The sequence below is a fragment of the Phaethon lepturus genome, unplaced genomic scaffold, assembly GCF_000687285.1.
Source record: "Phaethon lepturus isolate BGI_N335 unplaced genomic scaffold, ASM68728v1 scaffold34388, whole genome shotgun sequence".
Taxonomy (NCBI): Eukaryota; Metazoa; Chordata; class Aves; order Phaethontiformes; family Phaethontidae; genus Phaethon; species Phaethon lepturus.
The window spans coordinates 5,920-20,245 of record NW_010556091.1 but is presented as its reverse complement, the minus strand read 5'-3'; the positions used below and the strand labels follow the sequence as shown (position 1 = coordinate 20,245).

Below are 14,326 nucleotides of genomic sequence, written 5' to 3'. Positions count from 1 at the left end.
AGAAAGGTCATCCCCCCGATGCAGGTGCTCTGCTGCCTCGCACACGGACCACCTGAAACCAAGTGAAGTCTTACCACCGACTCTGGTGGTCTCAGGAGAAGGGTTTGGCTTTGCACAGGAGGTACAGAGTAGATAAAGGAAAGAGGCTGCCTTTTTTCACTAGTGGAAAGTAGAGATCAACCCAAGTGGGCCATTCACTTGGAATAGTAATTCAAGCAATTATCACAAAAGTGATGCATTGTCTTCATTACAGCCTTAAGCTATAAAAGGCAAGGAACCCGTTTTGGTAGATGAATGATTTTGCTTCAAATACTGAAACCTAAGTCAAGCTCAAAATTCAATCCAAACTGAGGTCCCATTTCTTCATTCTGTTGAAAACTACGTAGAAATTTTCTCACACAAAGTGTTCAAAATTATGTTAACAGGTTTAAGAAATAGTTTTAAAAGAGGGCAATACAGAAAGATAAAAACTACTACAGAATTAGTATGTCCCACTGATGGATTTTTTTTTCTCCAATAATTCTACTTGCGGTTAACTACAACAAGCAAACAATTGTCACAACTATTTGTTAAAATGAATTGAAATCAGGGTCCCAAAATTAGAGAAAGATAGGAATTTATAAAATTATAGCATTCTTGTTGGAAGGGAGTGATAGTTATAGAAGCATGTTTCTTTAAACATACATTAGCCAGAGCAAGAAAAAAAAAACATACATTAAAAAAATCAGTCCCTCTCAGTTCCAGGAACAGGTTTTTTAAACAATTATTCTGGGCGGTAGGAGATCTCTAGATTTACAGAATGACAGCTTTACATCTCTGGCAACCCAATCAGTTTGGCTGTTTCAATAGCAAATATTTATTTAAATGAATTCTTTCACTATATATGTACTTTCTACATCTACTCATCAAAAGCATCCTAAACTTATCGTGACGGGACCTGGCTTCTTATATGACTGTGACAGACCTCAACGTGACACACAGTGGTATGTATCCACCATCGCAACATTTTTTTTTTTTTTTGCTTACCCATCATATCTTTTGCCTTCTTGAAATGTTTATACCACCTTCCAAATTCCTGACATTTTGCTGCTGAGACATTTGCATAGTAAGTGCTGTTCACAATGGAAGAAATCATACTCTGTGTGAAAAGGGGAGAAGAAAAAAAAAAATCTGTAATACAGAGCAGTACAGTCAAAGCACAAATTATTTCAATAGTTGAAAATGCTGTATTTTTAGAGTTTGAGAACCATATTGTATTTTTAATCCTATCGTCCAAAGCCTTTTAAAAAACTCATTAATTGAGCATAAAAACAAACCAAGGCATATTGCAAATGGGAGCAAAAAAAGCAGATGTACTAAGAGAAGAACAAAGTTATCGACCAAGAAACATGAGGCAATGGGATGGGCTCTGGACGGAAGATGTTAATCTTGAAAGTGCATTTTGTTCGTACTATTTCTGCTTTTAAATTTGATTGACCTTTCACGTACCCATACAGCTTTACAGGCATACAAATCCTACACTGACTCTAAAAACACAAGCAATGTCCCAAGTTACCCATTCCCTTTGTGCCACTTATCACAGGGCAGACCCCAGAAAATCATAGGATGAAAGTTTTTCTGAACGACCTATTAGTAGGATAAAATAAGGGGGGTTATAGTAGAATAAAATATGTAACAACCCAAAAGAAACCCAGACTTGTTTTTCCTAAACAGGGTATTTTAAGTGATTTGGAGAAACAGGCTTATGAAAAGATCTTATTGTCATGTCTAATTCTGTAATGGAATATTAACTGTAAAATAGACCAAAGGATGATACAGACATTTTTTTCTCAAAGGTTCTCGAGATATCAGATAGCTACAGTGAGAAATTTACCTTCTGCTCAGTTTTGACCAATTTTAAAATAGTGGCATTTACAACACATAAAACTTTCAGTTCCAGTACATTCTTTTACAAAATCAATTACGACTAAACCTTGCAAAATGACATAATTCTCCAACTTGAAAATTATACTCAGTATATGATGTACAAACAACAAAATTAGCAAATGTAATTTCAATAGACTGAACTTTGCCACCCTTTAGATTTCTATGTGGCAAGTAGTTACTTTTAGCTTAACTACAGGAATTGTCCAGTGTATTGAGAAAACAATGACAGTCAAGAAGACAAAGCCCTGATTATTATGTTTCTTCGCTATTCAGCATGTAACATTTAGCTATATTTGTGCTGTCATAAAATCAATGTACAGCATCAACCCTTTGTTACACAAACAGCAATAACCACTGGAAGAAAGAGTTTGGAGTACAAATGTAATAAATATTACTATAAGTCTTCTTTTGTAAGGGTAGTTCAGCTTCTGAGTAAAAGTACCTTGATTATTGATCTTAGTGAAGTTCATTATAACCATTTTCTAGCATATTACTCAGTAACAAGCTATTTGTGGAGGCTCAGAACTGCTAGAGTGAGGCAGTATTATTTATGCCAAATGTAGATACCCTCTACTCACCAGGCAGCTATTTTAATGTTTCTCTGAATCACCAAAATACTTACCATTCCTTGATATTAATCTGGCATTTCTGAAATTAGCTAGAAGCCTTTTGTCACTGGTATAAAAGGAGAAGGAAATCTTAATAGACTACTGCAACTCTAGCCTGAATGACCTGAACGAAGCTCAGCTGAACCCAATTTCAATTTCCAATATAATAGCAGTATCATTAATGTCTAATACTTACAAAATTATTGTTTAAGCTCTTTCACAGATTAAACCATTTTAAACATGGGCACACGATACATAAGGCATGATTTAGAATGTCCTTTGGATCTGAACCGGTAAATTATATGAATGCACAATTACTGTACATGCAAAACCTGCAGGTCTGCATGTGCAAAATGGGGAGCTTGGACATCTAATGGACCACCTATTAGCTTGTGCATTTTTTGTGGATGTCATTTAGACTTCAAGGTGGTTTTCTCTCATTTTATTTTGCCCCTTTCAGATGTCTTCTCTTGCCCAAATAACTTTAGTAAGTATAAAAACAGGTGTATTAATAATAATTTTAGAAAATTACCTACTATTGACGAAGATGTTTAACTAGGATCTCCTAGTCCTCCCTTCCAAGTTGTTTTACAAAGAAGATATGCCAATGACATGGCAGTCTGTGACAACCCCTGCTTCTTCAGGAATAAATTTAATGCAGTTACTTTATTTTACAACCAAGTAGGGGACTGGTCTGTTTAAATAACACTGCTAGGAATTTTAGCTTCTTTAACACAATGTGAATTTCAGGCCCTGATGGCTAATATTGGGATTTTACTCAAGCTCTTCAAAGTAGATAAAAAAACCACCACAAAACACAGACATTATCAACACATTATAAAATGAAAATTATCCTGCTTTTTCTTCGAGAACACTTCATGCAAACATTCAAGTGATATTACCTACGCTAAGAATCCTCATCAGGAGGAATCAATGATTTATTTACTAATTCACTGAAGGCAAAATTTTACAAGCCAGATAAAATATTACTACCTTGTTAACTCAGAAAATAACTTGACAACATTGAATTTCATTGTTTCTATGCTTTATTTATTACGTTGTCATCAAACCTGCAGTCACATCAGTGCAGAGAGATGCACTTTGCTATAGAAATGCCTACGTAATTCCTATTGCTGTAGAACTCTCGTATGTTTTAACAGCAATCTACATATACAAATGCCCACTATGCTTCAGGCCTAAAACTGAGGATTAACCCTGTGAGTTAGTGGTCTTCAGAGATCCACGATCCAGACTGGAGGCACAGGGAAGTTTTTCTTATTTCCCGGGTCATCACATGTGAGGAGCTCCCCATGTCTTAGCTTATACTTATCAATAATCAAAATGAAAATGATTGTATTTGAAGCACATCATACTCAGGTACTACTGTACATAGGCATTCCTTATCTGTGAGGCACGGAAGCTGATGCTGTCCATGTACAAGGATGATGAATATAAATATATCATACAAATATTCAAATGCATCACATTCAGCATTCATACTCTAATTTCTTTTTTCACAAAGAAAATTGATAGAATGCAAAAACTGATCACAAATCTACAGTCTCCTATCTGTATCTCCCAGAAGTTTATCCTTAAAAGTAAGTTATGAGACTTCAAGATCCCAAATTTCCCTCTTTCCCCTCTCTCCATCCCTCCTCGCACAACCAAATCACGTGCAGTCCTGCTCTGAGAATCAGGAGATCTCATCTGAAATGGTGCCACCTTCACAGAAATCCCACTATTCTGGAATGATACCATCTGCTGCAGCCCAAGTGCTCTTTTTTTAGCCAAATAAGTTAATTATAATTAGGCATCCAACAACCGTGTGGAGGTAGGGGTAGAATTCGTTCTGAAGTTCAGCTGAGGTTCACTCGGCGTAGTTTGAACCAAATCCCATTCTCTCAGGAAGATTAAATACCAGAGATTTGAAAACAAGACACCAAGTTGGGGGACTCCCTGGTGAAATATCTTAAATCTCAGCCAGAACTCTTTTCATATGCCCATCAAGTAACACCCGACAAAACGGTAGCATCAGACACCTTTCGCGTCGTGCCAGAAGCTAACCCAAGGTGCGTCCTGCAAGAGATGGGAAGGACCCGAGCCCTTCGTGGTCACTGCAGCCACCGCTGGGGGTGCTACAAAGGAGGCATTTCTGAGCCATTGCCTCTGACACTGCTCTCCAACCAGGTGAAGTATTGTTCGATCATCGCTAAAAGTATACTGTTGTCCTTTTTGCAAAACAACAAAAACAATGTTAATCAGGTTAATTCAATCATCTAAACCGAAACTGTTCATGCTTTTCTGCCAAATCAACCAACCACAGCAAAATCTGTTATCAGTGATTGCTCAGCTTCCAGTCAAAAAAGCTTTTAACCCCCACAGTCCCAAAACTTCCCCTAAATAACCTTAAAATTATTTTTATATGGGCAGAACGAGGTTGTTTTCATGCCTCATGAAGGAGTAGTTGGGCTGCAGTATTTACACGGAACAAATACATACTAACAGAGTCTCTCTTAGCAGAGAGTAACAGGCACAACAGCTTCCTAAAACAACTTGGCTGAATTAGATATCGGGGATTCCTTTGCTAATGAAACATTTCCCTCAAAAGGAGCATTGTAACCAAAACTTATTTAGGCCTTCCAGGTTGTTTAACCAGGAGAAAAAAAAAAAAAATTCCGAGCTTTTTTGCAACTCATTCACCGGTGTTTAAAGCTTCAAGCCTGCTCAGTGGAAGGGGCAAGGGCTGCAACAACTTATTTACACAATTATCTAAATACGATTAAACAGCTGATGGACAAATATTAAACTGGAAAATGTATAGTCATTTCAGCTTAATGTAATCCTCTTTCTGTAAACACCCAAGATGATTTTTTTTTCAACCAGAACAGTCCTGACATCTCATAAGCCTAAGGGTGAATAGCAAGAGATTGTTTTTGATAGTTATAAATATTCAAAAGACATGCAGACCATCTGCTTTCATAATACAGGTAAAGCAAGACTGAAATGGTGACTGCTGTATAAAAATGGTTCTTTTAACAAAGTCTTCCTCTCCTCGAAAACTATAAAGACAGATGTCAAAAACTGTTTACACAGGGTAATCAGGAGCGTGCAAAATGTAATATTCCTTTTACACACAGTGCTTGCTAAAGAGATTTTTTTTTTTCTTTTTCTTCCCATCTGTGTGTTGCAACACATTTCTACAAGTTAAAAACATTTTTTCAAACAGAGATCTCATGAATACCCAAAAACATGCTATCTGGTTTCTGAATGCTAATTAATTTCAACTAAGGAATCTGATTTTTTTCTGTAGGAAGGAATGCATGCTTTTGAAATGGAGTACTTCAACAATAACAGACACTGAAAACAGAACACCCCACAAGTTTAATTTTGCACTAGTTTGACACTGGCTATTTTCACAACTGTTTTACATTCAAACCCGCATCTGCTAAATCTGGCTATAAAACAGACAGCAACTATTCTGCTTTTCAAATGAGATTTTATTTATTTACTATTTATCAAGTTTTTCCAGTATAAAGCCTTCTAACAACATAATGGTTTTGTCTAGTGAGAAGTAGAAGATACCTCATCTTCCAAGCAGAATATGAACAGTGCTGCCCATAAACCCTACAGTCAATTTTCAGAGCTGAAACACTAATCTTGACAGTAACCTTTTAATGTATTATATTAATGGCACAGAGGCGTTAAGCACCTTTTCTATAATTCTCAATAAAATGAACATTTACTGAACAATCTGTCAAACTACTGGCTCCATTTTTTAAAGCCAAACTTTTAAGGCTCTATTCTATTTTCTCTTCCATAAATCCTCCACTTTTCATCCCTAGACACCAGCAGGGTAGCATGTTCCAATGCTGCAACCCTAACATGCCTTTGGGAAAAGAAAAAGAAAAAAAAAAAAAGAAAAAGAGAAAAGCTACGAGCCTTTGTGCCTAGACCTAGTTTGAATAGTGATAAAGTTTCAGAACAGAACAGAACTTACAAGATTTTGGGGTGGGGGGGAGTATCTTTTCATAAAGGACAGAGGAACTTTGTTTCCCCAATCCAAGCCACTATCAGTGGCTTTTGTTTGCGTGGAAATAGCAAGCATTAGTTTTAATACAAGCCGAACTCTTAGGAGTGCTTTTATTTCTCAGGAGGCTCTACGTTAACGTTTCTCAAATGAGAAGGGAACATTCAAGCCCCAACCGGATAACACAAGATTATCCCCAAATCAAAAGATTTTCACCTGCCTGAGCCTACGCCAGCCCATGTACTGCAAAAACCCAACCACAGCAAAACGTTGTTCCTAGTGTTCTGGTATGGTCGAGAATTATCATCTGCCACTCTGTATAAAAGCAGACCAAATATATCCAGACACTAGCTGGTTTTTGGGCAAGGAATCATGAAATGGGCAGTTCAATTGCATATGAAGAACTATGTTAAAGTCTCCGGTCCATTACCTTGAACGATAGCAAGTAAAGCAATGGAATTTATCGTCATATGCCCTATAAACACGTAGGATAAGAGAAAAACCCACAGATGGACAGAGAAGAAAAAAACTTTTGTTTGTGCCTTTGGCATTGCACTTGGATGTCTGTCTGACCTCCATACTGTTGCTAGGGTCAGGATAAGTAAGGACCTGCATGGCAAATACTGGTCATATAAGTTAAAACTGCCTAAAGGCAGATTTTAAATGACCACACAAGCTTTTCTTCCAATACAGGAGCATGTCTTTCCTTCCTTCCCCTATCCTTATAAAGCTTAAATGATGTCCTCCTTCTCTGCCTTATGTTGTCTTTAAGTATTATAACTGTACATATTAATGTAAACATAAAGCTACACTAAATATAATGAGGGAAGCTATAAAGCAAAAAAAACCCAAATCAGGTATACATATATATATGTTTAGATATGTACAGAAATGTACCCACACATGAGAAGACTTTGAAAATCAGAAATGAGGATTCAGCACCTGAAAGAACTGATCCTTGCACTATTTTTACCATTTTGTAATGTAAATTTCCAGTTGCTGCATGACAGAGCACCAGTCTCCCAATGTTTTCTGAGCATCTCCCACTGATAGATACAAATAAAGTTCAAATAAAAAACTGCTTCCCAAGACACTAGTCTTATATCTACAAAGGTTAAAAGCTTAAAAGAGAGAAAGATAGGTAGGTGGGAAATGTTAATTCGGATTTTAAAAGCTTCATAACTGCTTTACAAGCTTTATGGCATAATACCTTAGACTTAAAAAAAAGAAAAAGAAGTCACAACCTCAAACGATAAAAGATAAGGAGACGTAACACATTTTTGTCTTCATTGTCAGTGTCCAACATGAATCTTTTTAAGAATCCTGACTTTTATTGCACACCATTTGTAAACGGCGGGTACTTAGTAGCAAAAGTCCTGGCTAAACCTGTCCTAAAATCAACCTGGATAAAATATAAAATGCAAAATAATCATTATTTAGTAAGTTAATTCTTGATTTATTTCATGGAATGAAAATGGCTCTATATTTTGGGGGGTAAATTATCACACCCTAAGATCTTGATTCTGCACGTGCCTTTGGCAGAAGAGCCCTGAAACCTGAGAGCTGCATGGGTAAGGAAGGCACTATTCGTTTTAGCCAGGACTCTACTTGAAAAAGATGTTATGAAGTAACTAGATTGCTTTAAACTACTCTTTTAGCTTGAATTGGGAATGCATATTTTCAAGGTCTTGCCACATTGCTCCTACTTCAGTGCCCATCACAAAACTATCTTGGGGTACACAGGCAGAATTTCTGCTGGATGAAGCCAAACCCAAAAGCCATGCTCCAACCATGGAGCACGGACTCCAAGTCCACAGGACCAGAGCTGAGCTACTCCAGGGTAAATTCCACCCCTCCTTCCCAGTCCCATAAGGTGGAGACAGGGTCCTCAGCCCCGCTCCAGGCTGCTGCTGTTCCTATGCTAGGTAACGCACCACGTGAAGCCTGTGTGCCTACGCTCGGCTCTTCTCCTCAGGACCCGAGGAATGAGACTAGAGGAAGCTGGATCCCAGGAAGACAATCCAGATCATGCGCAATGGATGTGGACAGGGCAAACCCGCATTTCTTGTACAGGAATAAAGGTTGGGGTAGGTGGGGCCCTGGAGATCCCACAGACTGATCTGGTGAAAATCTGGAGTAAGAGACAGATGCTTCTGACCTGTTTCCTATCTGGAAATGCTAAACCTAATGCAAATGCTTTGTGTGATAGGGGACATTTTAGATCTATTAATGCATTAAATTCAGCTTTGGGCACATAAAACTTTTCCACAAAAACGAAGTATATACATTCTCCTGACAGAGATGTTGATAATTGTTCTATCTTCAACCAGCCACAATAGTTGTTTTCACTACAGTATTTGTAAAATGCTCTTCAAAATTGCTTAGCATTATCCGCCACGTTAAGGAAGATTTCCTTGCTGGGAAATAGGACATGATTTTCAGCAAGTCTCTTCTCGGATTCCACTGTTCTGCTAGGCAAAGCATCAGATGTCTGGCATGAAGTTAAGCCCTAAGGCACAATGTCCAGACAAGAAGTCATCAGACTCAGTAGCACTAACAGTTGTCTTGCTGAATTTCTTTTGGTGTTTAGGATAAGCGTTTTCTTTGATCTCTTTTCCTTTTTCCACACAAGTTTTTGCAGATTTTTAAAGCCAAAAGGGACCACGTTAAGCATCTATTTGGTCTCTACATAAAAAGAGACCCTAGAAGTTCATCTAGCAATTTCTGAATTCAGCCAAGTTACCTGTGGCTGAGCTAGAGCAAACATCTGATATTGATCTGAAGACTTCTTGTGCTGGATCTTTCACCACATCCCATGGTAATCTCTTTCACTAGATATGTACCTCTTTTTTTTTTTTTTTTAAATGTATGACTAGCTTTTAGTTTGAACTTCATTGATTTCTGCTCCTAGTCAGTGCATCTCTCATGCCTCTGATTGCTTGCTTAAATACCCCTCTAGTGCCAAATGTAACATCCCTTGCCTATCCTTTGTTTAAATGGTTGTCAGATTTATTGTTCCAGGCCATGTGCCTCTTTATGAGCCACCTGTACATCTGATTATTCTTAATCATATAGATCCAAATTCTATGAGGAAATTTATACTGCTAAAAGCACACAAACAAACTACTTTCTGTTCTGAGAAAAATTTTAAAATTTGCCAGGAGAAAAATAAGTTACAGTACAAAATTTGCTACGGATTCTTAACTTCTGCTAAGTAAAATTACACAAAGGTGACATTTTAAGCAGCTATGTTAGCCAAGATACTAGTTTTGCCTCTGTGTTGCTGCCTTTCACTGACAAGAGTTTGTGAAAAGTATAGATGCTCTGAAGAATTCATAAAAAGATTCAAGATTCAATGAAGATATCTCGAAAGAGAAATGTTCCAGCTAGCTTTCCATGTGGAATATGCACATATACTTTGAGGGTCTATTTATTCAAAATTTTTTCTTAGTTACCCCTTATATTAAAATATATGAAATAAAAAAATATGTAGCTAGATTACGTTTAGCACACAAAGCTCATCCTTACAAGAAGTGCAGAATAAGGAACACAGCTTTCAGAGCTTGGGGACATACTAGCTGGCAAATACATTTTGGTGGGATTTTATTGTGATACACGTATCTCTCTATATATATCCACCCCCATCCCCCCCAATTCTGAGAGAGTCTAGGTATACTGATTCAAATACAAACACACTAGGTAAACTCAGGGAGCTGAGATCTCCTCTCCATCCCTAGAAAGGCCGTCGACACTAACGTCCTTTGCTTCTGCCTCGGTTTTTCATCACCACAAAACCCATCCTTCTAGACAGTTTACTAAAAAGTATCAAACCCTCTGGAAAGGCGGCACAGCTTACGCTTTAGCGCAGTTTCCCCCCCTCTTCTGGCGCAAGCTTACGAAAGAACTGCAACTCGCAGTGTGGGAGATCTAAGTACTTAAAAAATAAAATAAAAATAATTAAGAGACAGGTGTATATGAGGAGAACCTTTCATCTGTTCCCACCCCTGGGGAACAGAACTTTTCCCTTTTGAGTAGTTTATTCCATGGCTTGGAGTGAGGCAGGTCTGAGGTTGCTGCTGTCCTGAAAAACCTGTCCTCTGATCACTGCTGCAAGGCACCAGGGGAATCTGATACTATTTGTGCTCCTCTTAAAGAAGTGTCCAAGGAATGAGAGACAAAGCTCACCCTCGCCTTAGGTTTTCCTACCATGTTTCTTAGAAATGAAAAGGAAGAATCTAATTATCAATTAAAAAAAGAAACAGAGTGGTGGGGAGGGAGCACGCTTTGAGAGTTTCGCTCAGAGTCTGAGAAACGCATCTCTCTCCTTCTAAGTTATCATTAGAGCGAAGACATGCAATGCATCTGGTCTGACAAGGTGAGAGTTGCTCATCTCTTAGTGTTGCCTCTCAGTAAGTGGGCCCTGCTTTGCTTTCATTCCTGTCGGGCAAAAAATTATTACCAATTCAAGTAATCTTCTCCCGACGCATCTTTATGCCTACACCCCTGCGTCCCCTGACACAGACATACCTCAGCTTTAAATCTGCTGACAGTGAGGCTACAGCACCTACGGAATTTGCTCAGCTTTTGGGTAGGTTTTATAACCACGCTGATCCCTCCGTGCCTCCCACCACTGCTAGTAATAACTGAACCAGTCAGGGAAGGTCTCTGCAAACCAGTCACAGCAGTGATTAAGATGTAGACATACGTATCTCCTCGCCCTTTAAATAGAAGGCTTAATTGGCGATGTGGATAGCAGCTTCCTAATGGACAGAAATTAAACTCCATTTAATTCCTGAGCAGACACTTCCAATGCACAAGGTTTACCGCACATTTGGAGCGGGGAGGGAGGGGGGAGGGAAGGAAGGAGCCGCACGCACAACTCTCCCTACCTCTGACAATCACCGAGGAAAAGCAACATGAGGACCAGAATGGCATAAGTGTGGCAGGTGTGAATTGACCTGCACTGGCAAAGCTGTGAGCTGGGAAACTTGCAAATCACATGATTGTGCAATACTTGGCTCCAGTCAGTGCTATCGTGTTCTTTATTAAAAAAAAAAAAAAAAAAAACAAACTTAAAGACATGTACATCAAGTTAAGGGATTAACTGTCAAGTGACATTACTGAAACAGACAATATATTTCTTTATTGTTAATGAAGTTCAGTTAAAAGTGAAGGAAGTGATAAAGAAAGTACTGTTTTGTAATGTATTTTACATAAGAACGTAATATAGAAAGGGAAGTGCAATTAAATCTTAATGTGGACTTTTTTATTTTTAGTTTATCATCTGGTTTACATTTTGAGCCCCTTTGCAGCAGTAAATTATGCTGGCATTTCTTAGGGAATAACTGCCATGTTAATTTAGTTTAATAAAATAACTGACAGAAAAGGGGGAAAAGAAGCAAGAAGAGACAGCACCCCCCCACACGCGCTCCTTATCTTTAGCTAAGTATTCAAATGCTTTCTATATGAATTGTCCGTGGTCCAACTCCAGCACCATGTAATAATACAATACATTACAACACAGTACAATACAATCTTGGGTTTCTGTAGCGCCCTTCATGCAAGCATCCCAGGGTGCTTTACAATCATTATGAGTTAAAATTAAAACTGAAGCACATACAATTCCTAATAGAATCATTTTAAAAATGCTAAACAGAACAAATAACTTTTAAGTCTAGATTTAAAAGTCCCAACAGCCAGAGCTTTCCTTACTTCAATTGGCAATGAGTTCCAAAGCTAGGGAGCAAAGCGACTAAAGGCTCTCTCATGTTATGTTAAAGGATCTCTCATGTTGTTTATACTTGTGCAGTACTCTACAGCCAACAATTTGCCAATAAGAAGGAAAAAAAAAAAAGACTTATTTGCAATCTTGCTTTAAAGAACACTGGAGGAGCGGCTTGTTAACCCTCTAATAAAGTTATGGAAAAAAATAAATAAATCAGGGATCGCACTCGGCCATGACTACGTTAAGAAGTATGCGAGAAACATGAATGAATGAATACAAAATTTTGTAGCAGTGCATTACTTGACTGCCTCTTAACCCACTCAGTCTAAAACAAAAAAAATGTTTTTAAATATTTTATATATAAATATATATGTAAAAAAAGAACACCACCACAAATATTTAAAATGCAAGTTATTCTGTATACCATTCTCAGGACCACTGAGTGAAAACAGAAGTCGAGTAGGGCTCAGTTCTACAAGTACATGCACATTTTAGAAGGAAAATGTATCAGAAGAAAACATGCTGTGTTTCTTTTTTATTCTGCCACTTCCCTAAAACCTGAAGTCCATATGAAGCAGGTAATCTTCCACATGACACAGTTCTCAAAATTGCTGAGATACAATCCCAAGTGGCTACCACACAAAGTGGGGAGCCCAATCCCAAAAATGTTATTCCCTTAAAAAGCATTCATTTTTTGACTTTGTTCCCGGGACAGCCTGGCAGAAGACAACTGCTTATATCTCCATACAGCTGACTTTAGGAGTGTAAAAAAAAAAAAAAAAAAGAAAAAAGAAAAAAAGAAATCAACACTAGGACCATTCCTCTATTGGACTCTTCTCCACTTTTTCAGAAGCAGAAACACAGGACTCATGACAGCACAGATACTAAGGGACACACCAACACCTTACAGAGTCCTCTGAAGTCAGAAACTGCATTTATTTGAGAAATAAGATACGTTCTCTGCCTCCCCGCACTAAGTCCAGGCCCCATAACTGTTTTGGAAAGGGACTTTGACATCCTCGTTATAGTTAACTCTAATGAAGGGGCAGAGAAAAATAGCTATATATTTTCTCCTTTAATAGTGTGCTGCCCAGATAAAACTGCTGTAGATAGACTGACGTAGCTTTAATGCTGAGAGCATTTAGAAGCATCTAAAGAACGTAAATCAGTGATCAAAAGATCAAGCAATTCATCTCAATTAGCAATTTGATACTCAGATCAGGCTGAGTATCCTGCGGATGTCCTCACGCAGCTCTACCAACGTGCGTGTTTCATCTTCCCCACCCCGTCAGCAACAGGCTCTGTACTGCCCGTTCTATCTGGATGACTAAAAATCATGGGCACAAATTTTAATAGTTAATTGAAAATGTTTTAAAAATCCAGATTACCATGTCAGCTTGAAGAGACATCAGAGTGAATGCTCTTGAGCAACTGAGGAGTGGGCTGAAAGGCCCTGCCTGCCAAAACCTGAGCCCAGGCCCTCAAGGATTTACTTCCCTGAAATAATTAATGACATCTTTAAAATCTGAAGTACAGTAACTTCTGAAGTAGAGAAAGGAGCTGCATTCCTCACTCAGGTTATTAATTATTGGGGGAGAGGAGGGGGAGAAGGGGGGGAGAAGGCGAGAAGAGACTCACAGGCAACAAAGAAACCCAAGGACTTGATCTCAGGTCTAGGCAGGTAAAATAGAAAGGGGAGGGCAAAAAGCAGCTTTCAGTTTTGTAAGGCATGAATTAAAAATTGCTCATAAAAAAGTATGTATTTTGGCAACTCTTAATAGCTCATTCCTTGGTTATTTATAGGTCTGAAAATTTTGCTTTTAGCGAATGCAACTTTTTTTTGGTTGGGGTTTTGGAGGGGCGGGAGGGCCCGAACAGCAGCGAGGAAACGCAGGTTCCTATTTCTATTCCTCTATTCTAGAGGATATCGATTACGCCGCTTATTTGCTGCGACGGCCGGGTGCCTTCAGATCAGGTGAACGGAGCAACACCGGCGTTGCGAGCCAGCTTTCCGTCTGGCCTCTCTGCTAGATCACACGA

At 38.4% G+C, this 14,326-nt stretch overlaps 1 protein-coding gene across 1 annotated transcript in view; it reads right to left on the bottom strand.

The window, feature by feature from the left end:
• The window catches only part of LOC104624894 (DNA-binding protein SATB1-like), a gene marked incomplete at its 5' end in the record, with an annotated part of 39,990 nt that overhangs the window by 19,910 nt on the left and 5,754 nt on the right, over positions 1–14,326 (bottom strand). The window contains one exon of the mRNA XM_010292372.1: positions 1,027–1,138. Coding sequence (XP_010290674.1) covers positions 1,027–1,138 — 112 coding nt within the window. The remainder of the gene's footprint in view (positions 1–1,026; positions 1,139–14,326) is intronic.